The 24,940-nt window shown below is 40.6% G+C and overlaps 2 protein-coding genes across 3 annotated transcripts in view; both read right to left on the bottom strand.

The window, feature by feature from the left end:
* Positions 1-1,478: 1,478 nt before the first annotated feature.
* Positions 1,479-9,989, bottom strand: LOC311166363 (cell cycle control protein 50C-like; the record flags this gene model as incomplete). The annotated part of the gene is made up of 7 exons (XM_084226297.1): positions 1,479-1,669; positions 2,458-2,667; positions 3,662-3,799; positions 6,168-6,258; positions 7,619-7,720; positions 8,858-8,968; positions 9,777-9,989. The coding sequence occupies 7 exons, from the start codon at positions 9,987-9,989 to the stop codon at positions 1,479-1,481; spliced, it is 1,056 nt and encodes a 351-aa protein (XP_084082423.1).
* Positions 9,990-10,859: 870 nt separating this feature from the next.
* Positions 10,860-24,940, bottom strand: part of CMSS1 (cms1 ribosomal small subunit homolog) — a 221,600-nt gene continuing 207,519 nt past the window's right edge. For both annotated transcript variants that reach the window (XM_084226557.1, XM_084226558.1), the window contains 7 exons: positions 23,155-23,284; positions 20,398-20,457; positions 19,600-19,702; positions 18,114-18,174; positions 17,211-17,298; positions 15,502-15,590; positions 10,860-11,386 (listed from right to left, as the gene is read on the bottom strand). In XM_084226557.1, coding sequence (XP_084082683.1) covers positions 11,303-11,386; positions 15,502-15,590; positions 17,211-17,298; positions 18,114-18,174; positions 19,600-19,702; positions 20,398-20,457; positions 23,155-23,284 — 615 coding nt within the window. In that variant the 3' untranslated portion in view covers positions 10,860-11,302. The remainder of the gene's footprint in view (positions 11,387-15,501; positions 15,591-17,210; positions 17,299-18,113; positions 18,175-19,599; positions 19,703-20,397; positions 20,458-23,154; positions 23,285-24,940) is intronic.

Below are 24,940 nucleotides of genomic sequence, written 5' to 3'. Positions count from 1 at the left end.
AGGAGCAGAACCCCTGTTTCTGCAGCTTCAGGATGGAGGTGACTGGCCCTGAGCAGGAAGAGCAGAGGGGACAGGCACCTTTCCTGGCCAGCACAAAGCACTGCTGGGGCAGGACTGTCCTCCCAGGCTGGGCTGGGAACTAGAGCAGCCGCCCTTCTGCTGCTCATGGCTCAGCTTCAAAGCAGAACTTCAAGGAAACTGCACCTTCTGTGCTGCCAAGCCCTTCAGCAGGGGCCATCTGTCACAGGTCACCAGAGGGCCAGCCCCAGACACTCTCAAAAGCAGATTCTTTCACAGTGGCTTGCAGGCTCCCTGTGCCACATACCTTTCTCCTCCTCCAGTCTGTGATTTCTTTCTTGTTCTAGTGAGAAGGCTTTTTAGGAGAGAGGCAAAGCACACAAAATACTTATAAAAGTAATTGGAAGTGTTTTATTCCCCTTGCACTTTTACAACAGAAAAACTATTTTAAAAAATTCACACCTACCATGGTATGCTTGACCTAAATTCTTCAGTGCTGTTCCTTCATTTTGTGAGACTAGAAATAAGTCCTAAATGTGTAAAATTCTGAACATGAAACATGAAAATTGATGAACCTGTTCATGAACTGCAGTGTTCACTTTAAATTTATGGATTTTCTGGCGCTTTGTTTTTTATTGACAGTAAATAACCATTCTGTGTCATGGAAGAACTTGTGAACTTTCACATGGGATAGGTAGGAGTGCAATTTTGGCCTAATAGTTAAATTAGGTAGATGGTTCTGCTAAAATATTTTGCATTAAAGGAGCTTTTCATTTAGGATTTCTACTGAACCATAATTAAAAAAAATGCAAATAAGTGATTGGATGCCCTCTAGCTCTCAGCTACTAGATAAATCAAATAAATTTGGTCTAAAGAAATTCCAAATTCCTGATAAATGCCCTGTATTCAACCACAAATCAGGTGTCAAACTGAAGTGGATGCACTGATATAAACTGGTTGGTATATAAAACCCAAGCCAAGCCATTAAGCACATGTATGTGGCCCACATGCAGATTTTTGCAATAAGTTCTACCTACTCGAGCTTTCTGTTGGATCAAGACTTCACTTTTTACCCATCCAAAGCTCCATTCCAGCTAAGAGAAATGTTGTCTGAATAATGGGCCGAGTAAGAAATTAATATGGACCCTGACTTCTGGCCAGACATTGGTACCACATCATTTCTTTGCCATTGCAATTCTAATCTCTTGTGCTATCTGCTGTTTGAAGCTCATCTCACTACAAGTTTCATAGGAAACAAATTTAGGCTCACATGTACATTAATGAGAGGTAAGTTTGGTAAGTTTGGTTTCAGATGATGGACTAGCCCTGCTCCCCAGTTTGCTTACATTCACCAAACCTGACACTGAAAATGGTCCAGAGCTCAGGGGAACGACTGAAATGTCTGTGCTGCACCTTCTTTGTTCACTGCACACTTCTGTCTCTGTTCAGAAAGGTGAACCTTACTGCCTCTGAAAGTATGTTTTCTTTTTCCTGAGCTTTAAGTGGATGCCAGTTATGACAAAACCTGCCAGGGTTGCTGCTGTGCCAGAAACCAAGTAGGCAATTCCCAGGAATGGGTTACTTCCACCGCTCCACACCACAGTTGAAAGAATCACATGCTTCCTCCCCTTGAATCTGGTGACAGGGAAATCTGAGAGAAGGATGTTAAGATTTCACTAACAAAGTGACAGTACATTATTTCCAGGAGAAGAGAAAGTAGTGGTTAAATGCTCAAAAAGCTTTCCAAGGCATAAAGAGTTTTGAGGTCTGCATTTGCTGCCAAAACTCCTTTAACTCATTGGTGATGTTTCTGCTATTCTGGATCTAAAAATCCAGCTGGTCTTTGGGAGGTGGCAGGCAGCTGGTGGTAAGAAACCCAGTTATTTTAGATACAGTCTTTGTGTGCATGTGGGAATAATTCCTTTTTCAAAACACTGTAAATTTCAGATTCATAATTTATAGGACTGCTACTGGATTAATTTGCTATGAAAGCTCAGTTGAAAATGGGCCTTTTGGGAAGCTTATCCTGATACTCCACATAGTCTCTGTGAGGATAAGAGACTATCTAATATGTTGTAGCCAGAATATTATATGAGTTTACCTTTCATCTCTGCCATGGAAGCTTTCAGAATAGAACCACGACAGAACATTTACAACCACATTTTCCATCAGCTGAGAAAGAAAAGAAATTTACGGTCATGTTGACATAACTCCTGCTAACAAAAGGAGTGCTGTAGTCAGCTGAGTTCCCACTGTTGGCTGTGAGGGGGCACTTGCACCAGCACAAAAGCTCTTGGCAGTCAGGACGTGGCCCAAATCCCTCCAGGGCTCCCTGACACAGGGGTGTACCTCAGGCTTCTTTGCCAGTTGCCCATACAAACCCTAATCACTTCCACGTCACTGTAACTCTCTGGGAGCCCTAGAGAATGTGAAGGATACTGTAGGAAATGTGGAAGGTGTAATTCCCTGCTGGCAGCCCCTCTGCGAAGCGCCGAACGTGCCTGACGCGCCGGTAGAGGTTCCGGAACGTGGCGAAAGCCGACACGCGCATCCAGATAATGAAGTCGTCATTCACATAACCATTGTTCCTCTCGTCTTCCTCGTCTAACAGATACACTGGCTTCTGCCAGTAAGGAGGTCTGGCTGTGCCTGGTCACAAAGAGACGAACCAGGAAAGACACTGTCAGTAAAAACTGTGGTTGCTGAGATTCTGGGTCTCACACAACCAACACAGAATATGAGCCATGGAAGAGACATGAGACACAGTCCAAAATTATATATATGCCAGATAACAGCATCTCCAAGCATGTCCACTCACCTCAAACACAAATTAACAGTTTAACAGTACCCAGGGCTGCTACACATTAGAGTCTTCAAGCACAGGAGAAACAAAGTGACTTGCACAAGTGAAAATACTGTTTATTCTGGATTCTTGTCTCTTCAGCAAGCAATGTTCTCTATAATGAGAGGCTTGCCTTCATTTTTACATATTAATATATTCCTGTACAACTAGAAAGGCACCTTTTTGCAGCCTAATGGCACAGCCTATGACATCTAGAATCTGTCCCATGAAAATGACTTAGATCATTAGTTCTTGCATATTGGACCCAACTCAGCACTGCCCTAGCCACAACAGGCAGCTTTTAGCTCCAATTCAATAGAGATCAACCGTAACAGGGAAACAGCCCTAGGAAACAAGTCTGAAAGAACTAGTGACAAAGGCAGCCTCTCATGTCTCACAACTGCCCAAGAAACTGCAAAGGCATGAAGGAAAGATGGCATATCCAATTCTCCTTCACAGATATTTTCAAAGAAAAAAAAAAAAAAAGAAGCAACTGGTTCCTTGCTTTCTCTGGACAGATTGAGTATTACAAGAAACTATAAAGAAGGGCGTTGATGTGGACTAACTTCAATCTTCCAAAGCCATTTTTTCTCAATTTCTGTGGTCACTGATTAAAAAAGTTAAAAGGTGGTATTTTGGCTAAATGTGTCTTCTGCTAGCAGTTACCCTCTAAACCCTGCTTCTTCAACTTGCTTTCTTGCTATCTCTCCCAAAGGTGATTTTTCTGAGGATGGGAGACATATGCAGGGGGAGATAGGGAAGCCATTGAAAGATAAGGACCACCAGCAGAACCATTCTTACCTGCAAATGCAGAAGAGAGATTGTATGACTCAGGATTGCGAAATTTCACATTTTTATCCGTCCACCAACTGTTTCCAGTCTTCAGCAGTGGCACTTGAATCATAGATGAGTTATAATTGTAAAACAGATCAATAGTGTCTGTGGGGAATAACACCTGGGAGTCAAAGACAGTCGTTCTAATTGCCAGCATGACTAACAAAATAAAAAACGGCACATTTAAAGCAAATGGATAGAAAACCTGAATATCCTGGGTCTGTATGGAGCACTGCACATTTCACAACAAGAACCAAGGTACCAGAGTCTTAGAACTACTGAAGTTCTAAAGACTGAGCATTTCCTACCAATCCCTGGGTATGTTGTGCATGCTTCTCATGTCCATAAATTCCTGTGGGACTACCTTCTTTGCAAATCCCTTTCTGAGCTCTCTAGCTAGTTACAAAAGTTACTGTCCTAGCTAGTTTCCTCTAGAATTTCTTTGACAGTTGTCCCAAAACTTTGCTATACATGATGTGTTTACAGGGACGAGGGTAGAGATAAAAGCACAATCAGGGGAATCCAGTCCTTTGGAAATAAAAATTCGCTTTAGTTTTATGCCAGTTAGACCTTGCTTACCAACTTGGACACAAACACTTTCTTCAATCAAAAACCATTTAGTTAAAATTGTGCCTAACCATGCCATCCAGCTTCAGTGGGTGAATAGCACTTGTTTTTATCCATTGCTATTCTCCTACATAGATTAGTTTAACATAAGGCAAAAACATTATAGGATGGATTAACAGCTCTGCAAACCCCTAGTTAGCCAATGGGGTGATGGGCAGGGACAATCAGATGATACAAATGGGGAGAAGTTGTCTTTTAGGAGGCATGAAAAGCCCAACTCAGCTGCATAAGCACCAATGAAAACATACTTTTTTTTTGTTTCCTTCTACAAAACCTGTGTTCACACAGCTCCTTAAAGCTCAGACACACTCTTCTGGGAAACGATAATTTTGTGGCCCACCACATCCCCAGCTATTTGTCACCACTTCATTAACAGGAATTGCAATGCTCTGAGCTCTGCCTGCTCAGTTGCTTGTCTTGACTCTCCCTCACATGCTCAGCACAGTGTGGGCTGCACAGAGCTGGGCTCTGCTGGCCTAAGTCTGAGCCCAGCCCAGTAAATCCCACTTCCAGCAGCAGGTGGGTAAGCAGGCAGATGAAAATCAAATGGATCTAGAAGTTACTGAATGGAACTGGCTTTCCCAAGTTCCTTGGTGTGGGTGGCACAGCTGCTTGGAAAGAGCTGCTGCCTTCTCAAAACCTGCTGCATGGAACAGATTAAAAAAAGGGTGAGAGCAAGGAGTGGTAGAAATTGGAAGACAAAAAAGATGGGGTAGTGGAGAAAAGTCTGTAGTTTTTTTGTTGCTTTTCCATCCAAAGATACATTCTGAAATCTCCCAAGTGTATTCAGAAATAAATTATGCCCACTAGATTACTACAAAGATCAAATCCAGGATCAAATTAAGACTATGTATGCTTCCAGCATTCTAGAACAAAAATGAAACTGAGTAGATCCAAAGATCCAAAGTAATGCATAGAATGTGGAGAGTCCCTCCTTCTAAGCACATGATTGTGGGAAGGCAGAATCTGGGCTCTCCCATCACTGAATAAGACTGTGCTTTTTAGCAGATTTTATGGAGAAAAGACTCTTTTTCCCACATGGAAGTATGGGGAGATGAAAGTGTTCAAATTGCAGATATTGAGCAAAAACCTCCATGCTAAGCAGATGTTAAAATAGCTGTGATCCTATGAGAAGTTTGAACAGAGAAAGAGAGAAGAGTGATGAAGATCTTGTGCTCCCAGGAAGAAGATAATTTCAGATATAGATAATGAGAACCTTTGCCTTTAAATAACTCATCTTTAAAACAGTGCCCCAGAAGCTGACATGGCCCATAAACACAGCTGTGGGAAAAGCTTGTGGAAAATGGGAGGGATAGCAATGGACAGCTGCTATTCATGGGGAGAGCCACGAGAGAACTGTTTTCTTGTAGAGGAGTCTCCATAACATTAACAAGAGGGACTTCTCTCCCTAAGTGAAGAAAGACTATTCTAGCCAAGAAATCTCAAATTAGCAAACCAAAACCACGACACCCTCCTTCTAAGAACATGATTGTGGGAAGGCAGAATCTGGGCTCTCCCATCACTGTACAGGAACGTACTCTTTAGCAAGGAAGTACACAAAATCTACTATATCCTTGTTCCTTAGTTCAAGAGGGCCTAAATTCCTCACTCCTGCTGTATGCTGACATGGAAGAGGGCCTTAGAAAATGAGAAATCTCCCTCAGTTTCCAAACAAGGGCCAGTTGAAACAGTAGGAAGCAGAGCCTCATGTTCACCAGAGCAGCACCACCAAATAAAACCTTTCATGGGAGAAAGGAGAGGCCTTGCAGTAGCAGGTCTGCCCTGGCCTGGGGTAAGGAACAGTCTCAAGAGGGAATGAGGAAGGGGCAGGGAAGGTCCCACGTACCGTTGAACATGCTGTTGGCAATGGCCCCGCACGGCGCCATCGGGGTCCCGTTCCTGTAGGTGCTGAAGGGCGCGCAGTAGCTCCTCTGGATCTGCATTCAAGGTCACACAATCAGGCACAGACCCGGGGTTTGGTTTTAACTGGTGTCCTCCTATGCCTTCTTCTGAAAAGCCACTGAACAATTAAGTCTCCAGCACCTTTTGGTCACATTAGAGAGACATCAAATGAATGGGTCTGTAGTTCAGGAACACCTTCCATATCTAGGCACAGAAACTTAAGGTCTTCACCAAATTTTGCTGCAGACTTGCAAGCTACACACTACAAAAAACAGGTTTGGGGATCCGCTATTGTAAAATGGCTACAACTGAAAATGTTTCAGTGAAGCCTTGGCTTACCCCAGGGCATCTTATTTTACCTTCTTTTTAATTCTGACCTGGGCTGAATTAGTGCTGGAGAACAGCAGATGTAGTTGGCCAAATTACTGCAGGTCAACAAGGCCAAATCTTTATGTATGAGGATACAGAATGAAAAACAGAAGTCCACCTCAGCTTTACCACATCTTTCCTACCCCTTTTGATAACTAACTATAAATCTTCAGGTTTCAACATAGAAACACTTTCAAGTAACTCCAATAAGCTGTGTATCTGATCAGCACAAAAGCCAAAAGCAGCTGCATCTGGATGCAAACAAACAAGTTGACAGGACACCTGGAGAGTTTTAAAAGGAGTTTTATAGAAATGAGGAACATGTCTTGAGAGTTGTAAGAAGCATTTTATAGAAACAACAGATTACCATGGCACAACCATCATACATACTGAAAGGACATGTGGACTATGTGTATATTAAGAAATGCTACTTTTAAGCCAAAGAAAATATGCTTTAGATTTTTAAGTAAAAACCTAAATGCCATGATTGCATTCTCCAGTTTCCTTATGCAGCTCTGCTGCAGATGATGCTGTCTACTCCCTCTTTAGACTTCTGAATTGCATACTTAGAATGCTACATGATCACTTATTTCAGAACTAACCTTTTCCTGCTCCTTGCCCGCTTCCAAAGCAACATGGCAAAACTAAAGACTTAGAATAACTTAATTCCCTAGCACAGCTTAAAACACTTCTGGCTAAGAAGAATAAAAACACAAGAAGGAAGAGCTTTCTGTATATTTATTTGAAAAAGACAATGTATTTTTAATCAGCACTACAAGGTGCAGGTTTTAGAACTGCAACACAGGACTGACATACTTTATTTACCTCCCACCCACTTCAACCTTCCTCTCTTATTAACTTATTAGGCATAATGGCCCCAACAAACATAAAAGCTGGGACCAAACACTGAAAATCTGTACTTTATTATTCCCTAGAGCCACCTAAATACACTTATGGCTCTCCATGTGGTCAAAGGCACACCTGCTGGAAGTGGTGCTGATCTCAGAACAGAAAAAGAAAACTTACATTTACATTTCGGCCCAACAGCTGCGCGTCACTTCTTGATATCACGTATCGACGGTGGTTTTGATAGAAGTTTTGCAGACCGTAGTACATAAAAACATCACCCTAGAATCCAAGGATAAATCCCTTCAATAAGGAGAGTTCATGAAGGCAAGAAATCTTATTACTTGCTAAAAAAGAGGGGAAGATAGTACTCATATTAATATAATGTCTGTAACTACACCCTAAGCAATACAGCAGTCACAGGCTAGAATCTAATCTTTACCCTAACTGTAAGTTTTTATGTTTTGGCACAAAATTAAACATAATTTAAATCACCAAACAAAACCTAAAATAAAAATGCCTGATAATTATTTTACTCAAGATGGTGTGGCTGGCCATGAACTTGCAATGACTATGAACCATATTGCAGAGACAGTCAATCATTTTCCATAAAAGAAGGTGCACAAAACCCTTCACATTAAAAGAAGAATGCTGGGCAGGCAAATCATGCATGAAGGGTAATTATGCAACTATAAAAAACCCACTATTCAGTCAAATTAACTTCTCATCTCAAACATCACTGTAAACTGAAGAATTACGAAGTATTTTAACAGCCTTCTCAATACTGAAGAATCCTAAAGTGACTTTAAATCACACTGTCATTTTAAGGGATCATTTATTCAGTACTGAGTATAAAATCTCTTTGGCAGAACATGAAGCATTTTAACAGTCTCAATAACACGACCTGGTAGTTTAAGGAAGGAAATGAAGGATACTTTTTCCAAAAGAAACTTCAGAATCACATTGCTAGACTTGAATTATTTCAAGGACCTTGGGGATTAGCAGCACAACTCTTGTAAAAATGACTACAGGGGTCTACTTATGTAAAGTGGTCAGAGCTTCAGATTTCCTTCTCACTTGAGAGCTTAGCAGGGCAGCAACAACCAATCCCAGCCAAGGGCAAGGCTTTGCCTCTGACTCAGAGAGAGACAGAGAGGTCACCTCCACAATCAAACACCTCTTCCTCCACCCCCTTCTTCTCCGTGGACATCTCCCAACCAAGGGGCCTGGTCTTGATTATAAATACCAAAACAACAACAAAGGCAAAAATGTAAAATTTTGAGCATTACATATTCTGAAAAAAGTACAAAGCAAATTTAGTCAGGAGCTCTACAGAACAGAATTACTGTCCTTTATCATTTAGGGATATAAGTAACAGGTGGTAGACAGCAACCCGAGTTGGTTTTCGTACCCACTTACCAATATATCTTCCTTTAGCGTGAAATTAATAGAGCAGTGGCATTCCTTATTCCAGTTAGAGGAATTTTCACGGAGCTTTGAACAATCTGAGCATTTATCTGAATAATCTATCTGTCAGAGAAGTGAACAAGCAAATATATTGTCATAAAGAACATGCTCATGGGAAAAGGTTAGTGTTTTAGATCCAAGGCTTCTCAGAGCTGTTCTCTTCTAAGTGACTCTGGACTGCCAAAAACATTGTTGAAAATGAAGAGGCAGAGTGAGGACTTGGCCTCAATGAACAACCACAAAATTTATCTCTGTTTTGAAGCTGGTTTAAAGCCTTTTGGTGACTGTTGCAGAACTGTCACATCTGCTCCTTGGCAAAAGAGTGCAGAGTGAAGAACACTCCTGCACCTCGGGCTGGCTGACCAAGTACTGCTTGACAAATGCCCACATGCATCATGGCTCACCCCCACTGAACAGCCTGGGTGTAGTGCTCAGTGTTGGCTCCACACAGGAGTCTATTCACAACACCACAGGTCTGAATAACCTTTTCTGCAGGAGGGATGGAAACATTAGGGCTCCCTGTATTTCAAGATTTTGCCCAGCAAACATGTCTCTTCTCATAGTGTCAAACACTCTCTGAGGGATTTGCTTATTTCCCTTCAACCCCAGAAGATACTGACAACATTTTGGCTGTAATTATCACTCATATTTCAGATATTACCACCCAGTCAATCACCCAGTGCTCTGATTTTATTGATGACCAACTGCCTCTGAAGATTTTCACAGGAATACCAGCTGCTGGACACATGTCCAAGGCATAAAGCTATTGCTATCATCTTTATTCAAAAGCAAAAACTCAAAGCCTTTTCTCTGCAAACCTGGCCTAGTTTCTACTTTACAGAACATCAAAGAACACCACTCCCAAACCAACCTGTATTTCTCTGACGCTGTTTGCAGACAGGACAAGGCAGACTCCCACAGCGAGGCAGAATGCCCCTGTCAGAAAGAAGCAGGAGAGCACAGACGCAATGGTGAGCTGGGGCTTCCAAGCTGGCAGCCTCTGCTGTTTGAATGCACTGTTATCTGGACACCTGGAAGGTTGAGCTTCTCCTTCTCTGGGAAGAACACTTGTCTTGTTTTTCATTTTCTTCTTGGTGAGAGAAAGGAGTAATATCCTTGTGCTGGAGAGTGTTTCAGCTGAGATACTGTCTTTATTGTCGGGAGACTGTATTCGTTGTTCAAACTTGCATTACGGTGAGGAATTACTTATTAACTAGATCCCTCTCTTCCTTGTTTTCTGTATTTGTGCCTGGATCCCCATGATCAGCTTGTACCAATCAAGTGATTGTGTACTTTGATCAGGGTGTCCAGTTCATTCCTCCTGGAAAAGCTTAGATATATTTTTCCTGCTCCACAGCTCATTAGGATTTGTTATGACTTACTCCATTGCAGGGATACTGGCAGCCATACTGGAATTTCTGTGTCATTTCAGATGCATTATTTCTTCTCCCTTCACTTCCATAGCTGCTCAGCTAACGGGCATGGCATACAAGGAAAGGAGTTCTACTCCAGTTGCACTGGATTCCACTGGGGAGGACTGCAGGTGCTGAGACAGCACAGGACAGAGAACATGGCTTTGGAAGATCAAACCAATTTTCCTAACCTATTACATTCATTGCTATTGACTGAGAGGCAATTAAAGGTTGTAAAAAGGCTGTGTGTTCTTTATCCTAGAAGGACAACTCATTTTTAAAATATCCAATTTGGATCAATGGCTTTCCAAGATACTGATGATTTCCTCATCTCTATTCATCTCATTCTCTGAAAAAGAATCCATCCATTCCCTACTAGCTGCAATAACAAAAGAATCACCCACAGATCACCTCATTTTAATTTAAATGAACAAACATAAGAATACTTTTTGCACACTTCAACAGTTTAACCAAAATTAAATCTCATGATAATATACAGATAATTTATCATGTAAGAGCAAAAAGCAGCATTTGGTTAGCTCTAGAACAGATAGGTGAAAAATGCCTTTTCAACATGTTACTGAAATTCATACAACTTTTTCAAAGATCCTCCAAGAGCAAGTAGATTACCACTCTCATGAGAGACATACATGTCTCATTTGGGACAGCACAGGGAGGGAACAGAAAACTGAACTGTGCAAAAACGTTCACACCAATATTTACTCATCTTCGAAGTCTTACTTGTGACATGTAGTAGTACATCTAGCAGGTGAAAGCAGTGTAACTCTGATTTCAATATGACATTGTTCCTGCAATAAAAATAATACTAGAACTACAAACAAAACTTCTGGGTTTTTATTAATAGAAAACTCAGAAAAAGTTGCAATGTGCCTTCTGTATTGAGACCTCTGAAAAGTCAAAATTCAGTTGCAGGCAGGATAATAGTAAAATGCAGCTGCAAATTACTTTTTTGTTGGTAAACTCATTAAAAGAGTCCCAGCTTCACAGAGCCATCTCTGCACAGCTTTATAATACTCTTCTCCAGTAGGTCAATTGTTTCTTTCTTTATCTGAAGAAAACAAAAATCAAAGAAAGCATAAGAAATAATGACACCATTATTTATTTATTCAGGCACCTTACTATAGGACTAGAAATTAAAGAAGAGATTCCTATACAAGGTCCTCTAGAACATTTCCAGTTTTTAGAAGACCCATCATTTGCCCTGCAGGCCTGAAGTCCCATTTCACATGGCTACAGAAAGGTTGTCATTGGCAGAGTTGATAAAGCACACCACAGCAAAAGGCCCATCCTGGGCTGCAGAGTCCCTACAGAACTTTCCAGATCAAAGCAGATCAATGGCAGTGCAAGAGGCACAGCCCTGTCTGTGTCTGAGACACCTGAATGAAAATGAGCATGAAGGTCAGGTCTGCCTGTGCTGCAGTACAAAGTACTTTGGTTTATGACACTGATATGGCTGTGGCTTATGGCTTATCTAAAGATAAAACAAACGTATTACAGAGTAAATACTGACTACATACTTCAGAGGGAACACAAGATTCTTTATCATCATGCTTAGTCCAGAGTTTCCTTAGAGCTCCCTCTTACCACTTACAAATCACTTGTTTGCAGGTTTTCTCTCAGGATTATATTCTTTCATGCCTCCACTTTGCAGAAGAAGAAATGACCCAGCCAGCCTCAATTTCAGACTGGATGTGCTACACGAAGGTGAACACAGTTGTCTTTCTATCACAAGTCCATTTCTCCCAAACCTTTTATTTTTTGAAACTTAAACTTAGCATATTTTCAAATTTACTGAAGGCTTGGTGTGTGTATTGTTAGCAGACAATACAATATTGGGTTTTGTTGAAAAAAACTTCACTTGAATCTTAGGAACAAGTAACTTGAGAAAGCTCTGTATTGCCATCAACTTCTGTACAAAAAGCTTTCAAAGCAGGAAGCTTGTCCTTTGGTCAGATCAAATAGTATACAATCCATTTTTATTTACACCTTTGTGCTTTACTTCCACTGTGCCAAGACAAAGTCTGATAAACTCATTCACTCCTCCTGTGGTTTCTTTGAGAGCTTTCATCTCCTCCTCTCTCCATTGTTTGGGAAGAATGAAGTGGGGGACACAGAAACTGAGAATGAAAAATTCCAGCAGCATTAACTAATGACCTGCTGAGGGAGATGACAGAGCAGTGGATCAGGGCACCATCCCTTGTGTGGATATGATGGCATACAGAACTGCCATGTGTTTTTAAATTCATATATTTATTAGAATATACCACCATGTACAGAATTCTCCACTGAACACCAGGTGACTACCAAAACAGCAAGTACAATGGACATGTGTTTCCAGTTGTTCTTGCTTTCTGGTTTAAACACCATGAAATTCAGCAGTGTTGCACCTTGAGTATGCAAAGAAATTATTGATAATTGAGGTTTGCACTGAAAATAGGTCAGTATGCTGAGTTTCTAACTTTAAGTGTACAATTTTACCTCCATAACTAACACAGGTGAAAGAAATTAGTACATCAAACAGCCAATTCTCTAAATTGTCTTTGGTACTGTATTTCCTCTCCCTGAGAAAACTTATGAGTATTCATAGCATGTATTTGATATTTTTCTATACAATTAGAAAAGCTGACTAGGACTGTATTCCATGTTTGAAGCCCACAAGTTGCTAGAACATCCCATGGTTGATATATGATGTTAGGATGCCTTATCACTAAAACATTACTTGGGTGTCTTTCACTGCTGACATTCCTTATACATAACTTTAAGGAATCTGCCTGATGTCCACAGTGGGATAAATACCTGCAAAATACTCCTCTTATAAAACCCAAGATGTCAAAAATCTTCCTTTATGATGTGCTACATGAGCCAAGAGCAGTTTGTAGACTTCTGTAATTATATATTCACTATTCTGTTATCACACATAAATATCTATTGCTTCTCCAAACACAATATATGGTGGCCCAGTGTCCTTACTTACCCAGATTTAACTTGAACTAAACTTTAACTTTTTATGCTAAGACAGCCTTAGGATTTTGCCTTAATAAAACAGACTTGGAGTCACAACTTTTGGCCTATATTTCTAGAAAGGCACACAGAACTACTATGATGCTGCCTACAGTGAGCTGAAAGGTATACTTGAGGTTTGCAAAATGAAATAGTGGCAACATAATCTTCATTTTTTGGAGGTGGATCACCTATGGTCTACTTTATTGATGTTGACTTCAGATGACTTAAAAAATCCATCCCACTTCCATCAACACCTTTTTTACTGCCTTTGATTTTGTACTGTACTGTCTGTGATTTCATGTTTTCTGTTCTTTAAAAAACTTACAGGCAAGTGCAAGTCCCATACAAAAAAAGCCTTATGTATTAGCCACAAGAGGGAGCCTCCTTGCCACCAAAAAAGCAAAGGCAGGGGATTTTTTTGCTACTTCATTTCTTCATTGTATTTTTTGAGTTTTGTGTATGTGGGGCTGTAAAATGCAGCCCATTCAAATACTTAGACAAGTACATAGATGGATTAATGACTGATAATTTGTTTCACTTGTGAAACAGCTTAATGTTTAAATGCAAAAGAATATGCAATCTATTTTAATGTTTATATGAAATCTTTTCCCTGGAGATTCCTTCCATGTATGGGACTGCTCTAAATGTACAAAAAGTCAAGACACTGTGCAGGAAATTGGGAGCTTTCTAACAAGCATTAATGGAGGAAACTGCCTCTTCATCTGGCTAGAAATAGGTAGTGCCCACAATATACTGTAAACACAGCTTGTTACAGCAAGAAATATAAAAGCAGGATTACAGAAAGAATTGGGAATTATCTTAGAAGGAGTGTACAAGTGATAGATGGGTTGAAGTTGTTTGTACCCTACTTCTTGTCAAAAGAAACAAAAAAGAAAAATAAAGACAAGAAAGAAAAGAAAAAACCAAGAGAACTGTCTGTAGTTTTACTCATATATGTTTCTCCACCTGTTGCTCTCAGTTGGATGTTTGATCTCATAGATGTTTGGCCATAGTTTTGTTAAGTTTTTGAGGAAACTTTTCACTGAATCAGAGTAAATGCTGAGTTGGAAGGGACCCAAAAGGATCAAGTCCAAATCTTGGCCCTTCACAGGACACCCCAAGAGTCACACCCTGTGCCTGAGAGCATTGTCCAAACACTCCTTGAAGTCGTCAGGCTTGGTGCTGTGACCATTTCCCTGGGGGGGATGTTCCAGTGTCCAACCAGCCTCTGGATGAAAAACCTAATACCCAACTTAAACCTCCCCTGATACAACTTCAGGCCACTCCCACGAGTCCTGTCACTGGTCACCACAGAGAAGAGATCAGTGCCTGCCCCTCCTCTCACCCTCCCAAGGAAGTGTAACTGCAGTGGGGTCTCCCCTCAGCCTCCTCGAGGCTGAACAGCCCAAGTGACCTCAGCCCCATCTCATACAGCTTCCCCTCAAGGCCCTTCTCCATCCATCCTCATTACCCTGCTTTGGACACTCTCTAACAGCTTTACACCCTCCTTATGTTGTGACCAGAGCTATACACAGTATTCCAGGTGAGGCCAGCCCAGCTCAGGGCAGAGCAGGACAATCCCCTCCCTGCCCAGCTTGATGCTGCGCCTGATGCCCCCAGAACAGGGTTGGTCCTCCTGGCTCCAGGGCACTGCTGGCTCAGGTTCGACTTTCCATCAACCAGGACCTCCAGGTCTCTTTCCATGGTGCTGCTTTGCAATGTCTCATTCCCCAGTCTGTCTGTACATCCAGGCCTGCCCAATCCAGGTGCAGAATCCAGCACTTCCCTTTGCTAAGTTTCACACAGTCTGTGATGCCCATGTCTCTCATTTGTCAAGGTCTAGGACTCTGCACAAAATCCTCCTGCTGAGAGAACTTCCTGGGGACAGGTAGAATATCCATGGAGCATAAACAGGGGAAAACCACAGCACAACCATAGAAGTCACAGCTGTGACTTGCAACCATAAAGGAAAAATTCTTTTTCAGGAGATAATTTTGAGACCCAAGAGTACAGACTTCTCAGTCAATGTGAACTTCTTTGCGCTCCTTTCCCACTGAACACAGCTTTACAGAAAGAAAACTTCACTGACCAAGACCTGAGAGCTACCAACAAGAGTACTTAATACACAGAATAGAACATGTACAGGGGCTTATACAATACCTCAGGGATGTCCATCATTCTCCTCAGTTTTTGATCTCTCCAGTTCCAATCCAGAATAATATATTTTGTGGAGTTTAAGCACAGGGCATCTAAAAAGGCAACATAAATTTCATTAGCAAGATAATATGATGTGCTTGTCAAAATGATTTTTGGCTTTTACATCTTTTGCTGTCTGTTTCCAAGGAAACTAATCTTTGAACACTTAAGTACTACATTTGCTGCTTGGAAAACTAATGCACTGACACTGCAAACTCCCTTAGCCACATAATCTCATGCCTTTTTGGAAGATAAACACAAAAGCAGGACAACTCCTGTTGCCAGACTTGTCAAGAGCTTAACATCCTGCCAGAAAGTAATTCCTCAAGCTTCCTCTTGATGAAACCACAGGAGCTGAATTTCCACAGCTGATGTCACTGCTAAGTTACAAGGACTCTAACCTGAAAATTGATGTTAACGGGAATAGACAATGTTCAGCAATTTACAGGAAAGGGTGCTCTGTGAATATGAGGCAGGTCAGTGGTGCTGCTGAAGAATTCCTTTATCCCTCAAATAAGTGGTGGTGAAAAAAAAGGTCCTTTCTGAACCTTTCAGCTGTTCTCCTATTTTTCCCCTGGTCTTCTACATGATGCTCACCATTTTTCCCCATCAGTTTTGATTCCTTTCCCTTCCCTACGTGACCCGGCACTGCCACACTAAACTCAAAAAAGAACTAGAGCTTGGGTTAAAATTTAACACTTCCAGGGATGGGGCATCCACAGCTTCTCTGGGCAACCTGTTCCAGTGCCTCACTACTCTCATGGCAATGTGCTGATGTGCTGAGCACTAACATTTCATCTTGGTGGAAGCAACAAAAAGATGTTACTCCTGCATTCTTCTGGAAGGAGCAGTAAAGTCCCAAACCACTGCCAGAGAGACTATAATCTCAACCAAGAGACTACAGTCAGAGCAAGACACTGTCTTGCATAAGAGGAATGTAAAGAATTGCCTTATCTTCTTGCCATTTTGTTGTTTCTTTTTCTTTGTGCACATACCGTCTACCGAGTAAGTAAAAATACTTTAAATCTGGGAAAAGATTTATAGAGAATAATTAATTTTACTAGAGGCAAATGCGAAATAAGATCAAATCAGCAAGCACATCTTTCCTACACCCCTCACAAAAGTTTACACTGAGCTCACAGTAACATATGATACAGTGACTTCTGCCACTATTTCCTTTTGGTCCACTTGCAGTGTTTGGTTTCCTGGAGCTTTAAATCTCACATTATGGTTTTGCAATCACTTTCAAGTCAGCATAAATCAGTATTCCTGCCAAAAGAGGAAGTCTCCCACCTCTGCCTGCTCATTACCTGATTTTGTGTGCACACTGGTTTTGGTTTAATTGGGGTCATTTCACTGAGCTGCCAGAGAGACTCTTGGGCTTGCACAGGGAGCAGGAAGAGGGAATAAGCACTGACTGGCAGGTGAGAGGAAGCATTTCTCTGCCTTTCTCTGCTAATACTGGCTTATGCCAGCTTAAAGTGATCATAAAACAAAGTACCAGAACCCTGACCTTGTTTTGACTGATGCAGCACAAGTGAAGAAACAGAACCATACAGTTTAGTACCCAAATCTACATGTTCATGTCAACCTAAAAAAATCCAGTTTAAGTTTCACTTCTCATGAGATCAAATATAAAATGCCCAGGGAGGAAACCCTTCTTGTTCTCCTACCTTGTTCCACTAGTGCCTTTACTCTCCCAGGAGTTCCAACCCCAATGTGGAACATGCCTTTCTCCAACATATTCATTTGTTCCTTTATCTAATTTGAAGAGAGAAAGAAAAATCAACAGTAAGCCCATAATTGTTTTAAAATTTCTTCTCAAGGAATTGGAAATAAATTCAAGATCTCATTGCATTTCTTTCTAGAACATCATCAAGTAACAAATTATATTTGCCTTTCAAACTGTCAGATGATTATATATGGAAGAAAGTTTAAGAAATATAACAAGCCAGCTGGGCATCACACTTCTCTAGAAGTTCAATCTTTTTTAACTTTAAAAATCTGCTATTTCACCATCTATTTTTGGAGGTGAGAACAGCAAGATTCCTTCAGCATTTAAACAAATGCTCTGGAATACTGAAAAACTTGAATTAACTCTGAAGTCCTTCAAGATGAAGATACTGGAAAAAAGATGAAATAAAGCAAATGACACTTAATGAAGCGTCCATTCATTATTCCCAACACCCCCATAATTTGTGCTTTTTAACAGGTATGGATACTGGGGATCCAGGCATTCAATTCTCAGAATCCAATGGATGGTGGGTCAGGGACAGTTTGCTTCCACAGGCCCGTGTGTGTGAGCCTTCTGGCACTGACTGAGCCCTTGATGGGGATGTGGAACAGTGAAACTCAGCAGGTGCACAAGCATCTACATTCTGCACAGGGTTGCACCAGAGCTACTGAAGATGATGCTTAGTGAAATTCTTCACACTGCAGCAATGGGCTACCAAAGGAAGCACTTATGGAGGGAACTTCATATGAACACTGTATGAAAGGCACTACTGCCAAAGGATTTAAAAAGAAAATTGAATCACACTATTTAGCTGTTTTCTTGCTCTATTAAAATTCCCTACCTTTATGTGCTTTGCAAACAACTTGATGACTCTGCAATCTCCTTTAAAGGCTGTCATTGACCTAATAATAAAAAAAAATGAATGGTGAAATACAAGAAGCAGGGCTGGGCTTAAGACCACACATGAGGAAAGAAAAACCAACTGGCATTTCTCAATATGTTTGAGACACACACAGTCCCCCAGTGAACTCTGGTTGTACTCTGAACACTGTGTACATTCTTGTTTGCTACTCATCAACAGAGATCAACAACTGGACAGACACAGTGGAAGATACCAGGGCAATATTGTTTAGATAGCTTGTCAGATAATATTTAATATTACGGCCTGCGCTTTCACAGCTAGCTTAGTTCAAAACTGGTTAATCACCAAATCCTAATTAAAAAATAATTCAGTTACTGAGATAAAGGCATTAATGGATACGAGTGTGTGTGCAGAAAAGGAAGGATCTGTGTATGGACAAATCTACATTTCAAAGTCTTCCTGCAGCATGGCTGCTGGGAAAACAGGCTGCCACTGTCTTTACTGCATACACTGTGCAAATTCCAATTAACCAAATGAATTTGTTAGAAACCTTGACTTGTTTTTCTGACACTCCATTTTGGCACACCATAACAAATCTATGTTCTGTATTCATCAAACAGGAGACAACATATTCAGTATTTGTTGAATGTCATTTAAGACAGCTTGTTCTGTATGTTTCTTGTAGTGCAATGAATTTTTAATTTGCAAAGCTAAAGTTTTATCTACATCTAAACCACCTAAGTCTCAGGTGCTAGTCTCTGCATGCATGACTGGCATTTATCTGCCTTATCTATGCTTACATCTGTGTCATAGAATCAAACTTCCCAAATCTCCATCTCATTTTGTACTGACAGGTAAGTAGGGTCAAGACATAGAAGACAACCATGAAATTTGTGAGGTATCCATCAATTCATCAGAGTCATCAAAACTTCTGGCATGAGACGTAGGAGGAAAGAGAAGGGGAAAAAACAGGGACAGGGCACACTGAAAATTTCCATCTCAGCCCAGCAGTTTTGCCAGCCTGAGCCAGCTGAGAACAGCTGAGAACTGACACAGACCTGGAGGCACTCAGGCCAGACACGCCTTGGCATGTGAGGCCCTGAAATGCCATGCCCTCACTGCCTTGGTGCAAAGCCTTGACTTCTAGAGGTAGATCACGATGCCTTATGGGCTCACTGGGTTCCCAAGTATAACATGTTCCATGTTTCCCTTAAATTGGTTACACTTTTGGTTTTTAACAAAAGTAACACCTCCCAGGTAACTGAAGTACTGAGCATTAATTGAGTCCAAAACCCAACACCACGCTCCCAGAGTTTAAAGAAGGCAGGGATATTGCATCAGTTTGAGTCAGTGAATTTGCTGGCTAGCAGAGGACAGTGTCCCAGTTTTGCCTTTTTGCCTGTGCTTCCAAGACAAAACTCCTGACCGACTGCCAACCTCAACACAGCCTTTGCTGTTGACATACTTGATGAGTTCCAAGGAGCGAAGGGCAGAGCTGCAGAGAACCAGCATCACCAGCGACTTCTTCTCCTTGTGGCTTCTCCGGAGCTTCGCCCACTTAGGACAGACTGCAATGGAAAAGCCCTTGTACCCACACAAAGTACTACATGCCACAGTTTTAAATTACTAGAGTACATGATGAATGGCAGCCAGCAGCAAGAACACACATGCTGACTCCTCTGAGGTCTGGAACTTTGGCATCACTTTTGCATTTAGTCATGGCTGAGAAACTGGAAAATGGAATGCCCAAAATAAATAAAATACAAAAATATCACATAAATGAAAAAACTAGATAAGCATTAACAATCAACAGTTTTTAAGGTGATGAGGCTATTGTCTTCATTTGCCACATATGGCAATTTGTATCAGAGAAAATAATCTCCAAAGAAACATTTACTAGACCCGACATTCTATATAAATATACAAGAGAAAAGAAATTCACCTGGTTCCTGCCAGCAGACAGCTGCAGGACTTTCATTCTAAGATAATACATACACCTACTCATGAAGCCACAATAAATTACTGACAAATAATCCCTAGCAATTATAAGAAAGCCTAGATCATTTTTGATACAAAAAATAGTGATAAACTAAATAAGAGCCAGAAAAACAAGACCTGTCATTAAAAAAAAAAAAAATTAAAAGCCTCAAAGGAATTAATATTTCATAATAAACAATATTTGGAGCTACATAGAAAAATGCAGTAATATTGTCTTAATAATATTTTTCATACAACTTTCATCCAGACCAACATTTAAACTCACTTTCCTTCAGGTATGAAGAAAAACTGTGGGTAAGATCATTGGCTGGCAAAAAGCAGGAATCTGAAAACAAAGGAAAAAATATTTTTGTTGGTGTATTTTAACAGCAAAGGGAGAACATATGTTTGCTGCAAAACCCCTAGTTATGTTGATGAAATCCCACCTTCATAAATCCATCATCAATAAATTACCATTTCTGAAACAAAAATTAATGTAGAAGAAACATTAAATCAATGGAGGTAACATCTCTGAACTGCAATTTCTTTTTTTTTTCTCCCAGCCTGAAACCTTGAAAATTGGGCTGCTGTACAGGTGTGATCACGCGCTTTAAAGAAAGTTTTCATATGTCTTGGCCACAATGAATCAAAGCCTCAGCCAAAAGCCTTACACCCCTAGACCGTTCCTCCAATGTACCTGCGATGAAATATGTTTGTACATCCCCCAAATGATTCATACTGTGTAAATGCAAGAATCTACCAATAATTTACTTGTCAGTAACTTTGTTCACCTTCTGATCTTTTATATTGTGGCAACCCACCTAACTATATCAACCCTAACAGCAACACCTTCACAGAATTTTCAGTGCCTTTCTCTTCCTCCATTTCCTGCTGACTTCCTTTTCTCTGGTCACTGTGTAAACAAGGAAGTCTTTTAAAAGCACTCTGTGGCAGACATGCCATTTAATTTCATATAATGGCAATGAAGATCCTAATAGGTTCTTTGGAAGGTCCTTTCTCATGCCTACACAGAAAATCAAAGTTCTTAAAAAGGTGATTAAAATTCCATGGTCTGAAAAGTTGCCACTGTTGTTAAGGGCCCTTTGCCTGATGGAACAACATGCTTTTAACAATTAACAATTGAGCATTAACAATTCTTCTGTCCTTAAAGACTTACACATTTGTCACCATTTTGCATGAAGCACAGCCCCTAGGGTGTTCATGGATGTTTGCTAATACATTTTCTAAATTAAGAAGGTTTCTTCAAAGACATTATTCATATTCACATGGATGGTGCACTGTGCTAATGCTGAGAGCATCAATCCAAGGTCTTCATCAGAACAGACAATGCGACAAACCTGCTTTGTAGCCAATGCCTGGCTGAAATTCTGTCTTGCTTAAGACTTTTATTTTTCACTCATTTCTATTAAATCCTGAGACTGACATTTACTGGAACTTGAGCTTCAAAGGAAATGAATAAGTACAACTGAAGCATCAGCAGCTGATGTACTTTAAAAATCATGTTTAAAAGATGCACTTGATGCTGGTGGGGATGGGTAGGGGTTGATCTTCTGAATACATGGCCTCAGTAATGACTGACAGTTCAAGAGGTCCTTTCTGAAGGACACAGCTTCAGTCACTGACTCCTCACCAACAGTGCAGCAACACTGCAGTATTTGCAACAGTTTTAAATAGAAGTTTCTGAAAGGGGGGAAAAAACCACACAGCTCCAGACTGCAGCAAGAGACCATGCTGACTTTCTGACCAACCCTGACCTTCTGCACTTTGCCAGTGAACAGGGACACACCACTCCAAAGTAGCTGCTTGTTATTTACTCAGTGCTTTGACGTGAATGACTTGACAGCTGTACGAGTTCATAAACTCCTTGGCCCTCTAGGCCTTCAACTCCCAGCAAAAAAATTAAGGAAAAAATATAGCCATCCAACACATATGGAAATGGGTCACTTCAGCAGCCCAAAGGGCACTTGTAATAAGAAAGAAACAAAAACAATTTATTATTTCCTAAAAATCTTGTATACCAAAAAAATACTTAGCACAAGCTTTTCAAAGAAATCTATATGGGATTTTCCCAGGTTTTCTTGATCCAGTAATAAAGCTGAGACTGCCCCACAGAAATAAAGAAGGGTCCACCTAGAATCATAGGGATTAAGGAAGAGCACATTTACCTAGAGAGAGAGGCTTATGCATTAATAATGCCAAAGCACTGCTGGATTGGAAGGTTTCTGCATTGGGCATAGGTCACTGACAGTTCAAGAAGTCCCGAAGGTGAGTGCAGGTTGGTTACCAGGCTGCTGCTCTTCATGAGCCCTACCAACAAACAATGGACAGGGTCTGTCTGCACAGGAAAGGCAGAGAAGTTCAAGGTTGCCATCATCTCCAAGGCAACCTCCAACTGACAGAAGCCATGCCTCTGTCCTGCTTTTTGCCTCTTCTGTCTGGCTTTTAACTGGAGGCGGGATACAGGGAACAAAAAGGGTCCCCATGGCTAAAATTTGGTTACTTCACACATGAACCAAAATTATCACCTCAATTCATGCCACTCCTTGAAAAACCACTGCATTCAAAATCTCATATCCATATGAGAATGATGCCTCATTATTTCTCTGTCTATTTCTGTCAGCCCCTTATTATGCATTGACTCAGATAATCCCAGGAACAAAATACATCTCTCAGAGCATCTTGGGAGCTACTACTAGGAATCATAAAATTATTATCAGAAAAGTAAGCTCCAGAAATTAATATTTTATAATAAAAAGAGATATTTAAACAATTTTTAATTTCCATTCCTCCAAGAAACCTCACATTTATCCCAAAGAAACTAACATTTCAACTTAAACAGCAAATTAATATAAAGTAAAAAAGAAATATAAGAAAATATTTTCATTAAAAAGTACAGCTCAATTATTTTCATTAAAAAGTACAACTCAATTATGTCCCAAAAATCTTCTTTCCTCTGCAGGAAAAGAAGTCAATAGTATCATGAAAAAACCATTATTTGTATATTAAATACAGGATAAGTTACCTGACAGCTTTAATTCCTCTATTTCAATCACAGAACGGTTTTCACCAAAATGTTGACTAAGCAGATTTTGTAGATCTGCAGGGACACCAGGTTTTGGAGCAGATTTTTGAAGAACATCAGAAATCTTCTTCTAAAAAACCAAGTAAAATGGATTAATATGGTATTTCTATACAGCTCTTTGGCTAGCTAACAACACTGTACATAAATGTTCCTTCGTATCTTTATACAGTTACATCAGTTTAATTATGGCTAAATTGGAAAAACACCTTACAATGGGAAAAGATTCCCTTTGTCTTTAGAGGGAATGCAGACTTCAGATGCAAGCTGAGATACTTGGACAAGATGGTCTGTGAGCCTGAACATTAAAAATCTTGTGCACTCACCTGAAATGCTGCTCTAACAAAAACATAACCGAAAGCTGTTTTTTGAATTTTGCTATTGCTACACTTTGGTATCAGATTGAAAATTCAGGCTTTTTCCCCCCTAATTTGTTTTAGTTTATTATTCTTAAGGCATAACAACAGGAATCAAATGATAATATATTATGAGGTTATATTTTGATTTAAACAGGGTAACTATCTATCTATATTTGGAAGGGAAGATGGTTAGCTATATGCACAGAATACCATGCCAGAGTGATGAAAATTAGTTAAAACAACAGAACCACAGGTCAAGCAGCAGGAACTCACAGCTGCTTTGTTCTATGTAATTTTTTTTTTAAACTGTAATTTTTTAAAAATCTAATAATTTTTAGAGACTGAACATGAGTTCATAATGATAGTGTTTTGCACCTTAGGAATGTTACTAAGGAACAGGTCTGAATTCTCACTGAAGTGAAAGAATTGCTGTATTTTTTGCCATAATTAAATGGAACATGTGGGTAGAATAGCCCAAGGTTCCCATTGACTGATCTGCCAGCATTTAAAAAAAGCAAATGATAAGTATTTTAGAAAATCAAATTTGCAAGGATAGAGGCAGTCTGGAGAGAATGACAAGAATGTGATGCCTCTCTAGTTCTTGCTGAGATGCGTTTAGATTTTGAAAGGACGGCTCAAGGTTTCTCAGCTGTGCAAGCTGAACTGAACTCATCATCAAGGGGACACATAGTAGCATAAGTCTAGAAGTGAAAAGGAGCAGAAGGGTGTGGTCAGGATGGAGCAAAAGGGTCTGTACTTTTGAGGCAAAGCGAGATTTCACAGAGATGAGGTGGATCTGGAAGAATTTTTGGCAGCTTTGGTAGGTACCTTCAGTTTGGTAGGCTGAGGTTCAGGACAGCAAAGATCAATGAAAATTTTGAACAGAAGTATGGCTGGAATTTTAATGTCAGTGACAGACCTTCTTCCATTCTTTCCCTCACTCCATCTCAGCACCCTCCCTCCTCTCTTCCATTCCCCATCACTCTGTCTGTCCCTCTTGCCCAATACAGCCCAAATACTCCAATAACAGCAACATGAGGGGCAGAATGCTGAACAGGGAAGAGCCATCTGGGGGCTGCCAGAACAGCAAAGGCAAGGCAAGCGCTGCCTCTCCCAGCCATTGCCACTTTGGCATTGCCTGTTTCACCCCTGCTAAAAGCCGCCTGCGGATTTGCAAGAGCCCAGCTGAACTTTGACAGTGGGAGACATGGAGATGAAGTGTTTCTGCCTTCCTCTCAGTCTAGCTTTGGCCCGGTGCAAAGCCCCCTGCAGTCCCTGAAAGACTTTGTAAAGGACCTCTGGTTGCTCTGCAGGTTTCTGCAGTGCTTTGATCTGCAGCATTCCTTCCCAGGATTGCCCTTCACTTACCA

This window comes from Fringilla coelebs (assembly GCF_963513975.1).
Source record: "Fringilla coelebs genome assembly, chromosome: 2".
Classification (NCBI taxonomy): Eukaryota; Metazoa; Chordata; class Aves; order Passeriformes; family Fringillidae; genus Fringilla; species Fringilla coelebs.
The sequence above is the reverse complement of the archived record's forward strand: the minus strand, read 5'-3'. Positions and strand labels throughout refer to the sequence as shown.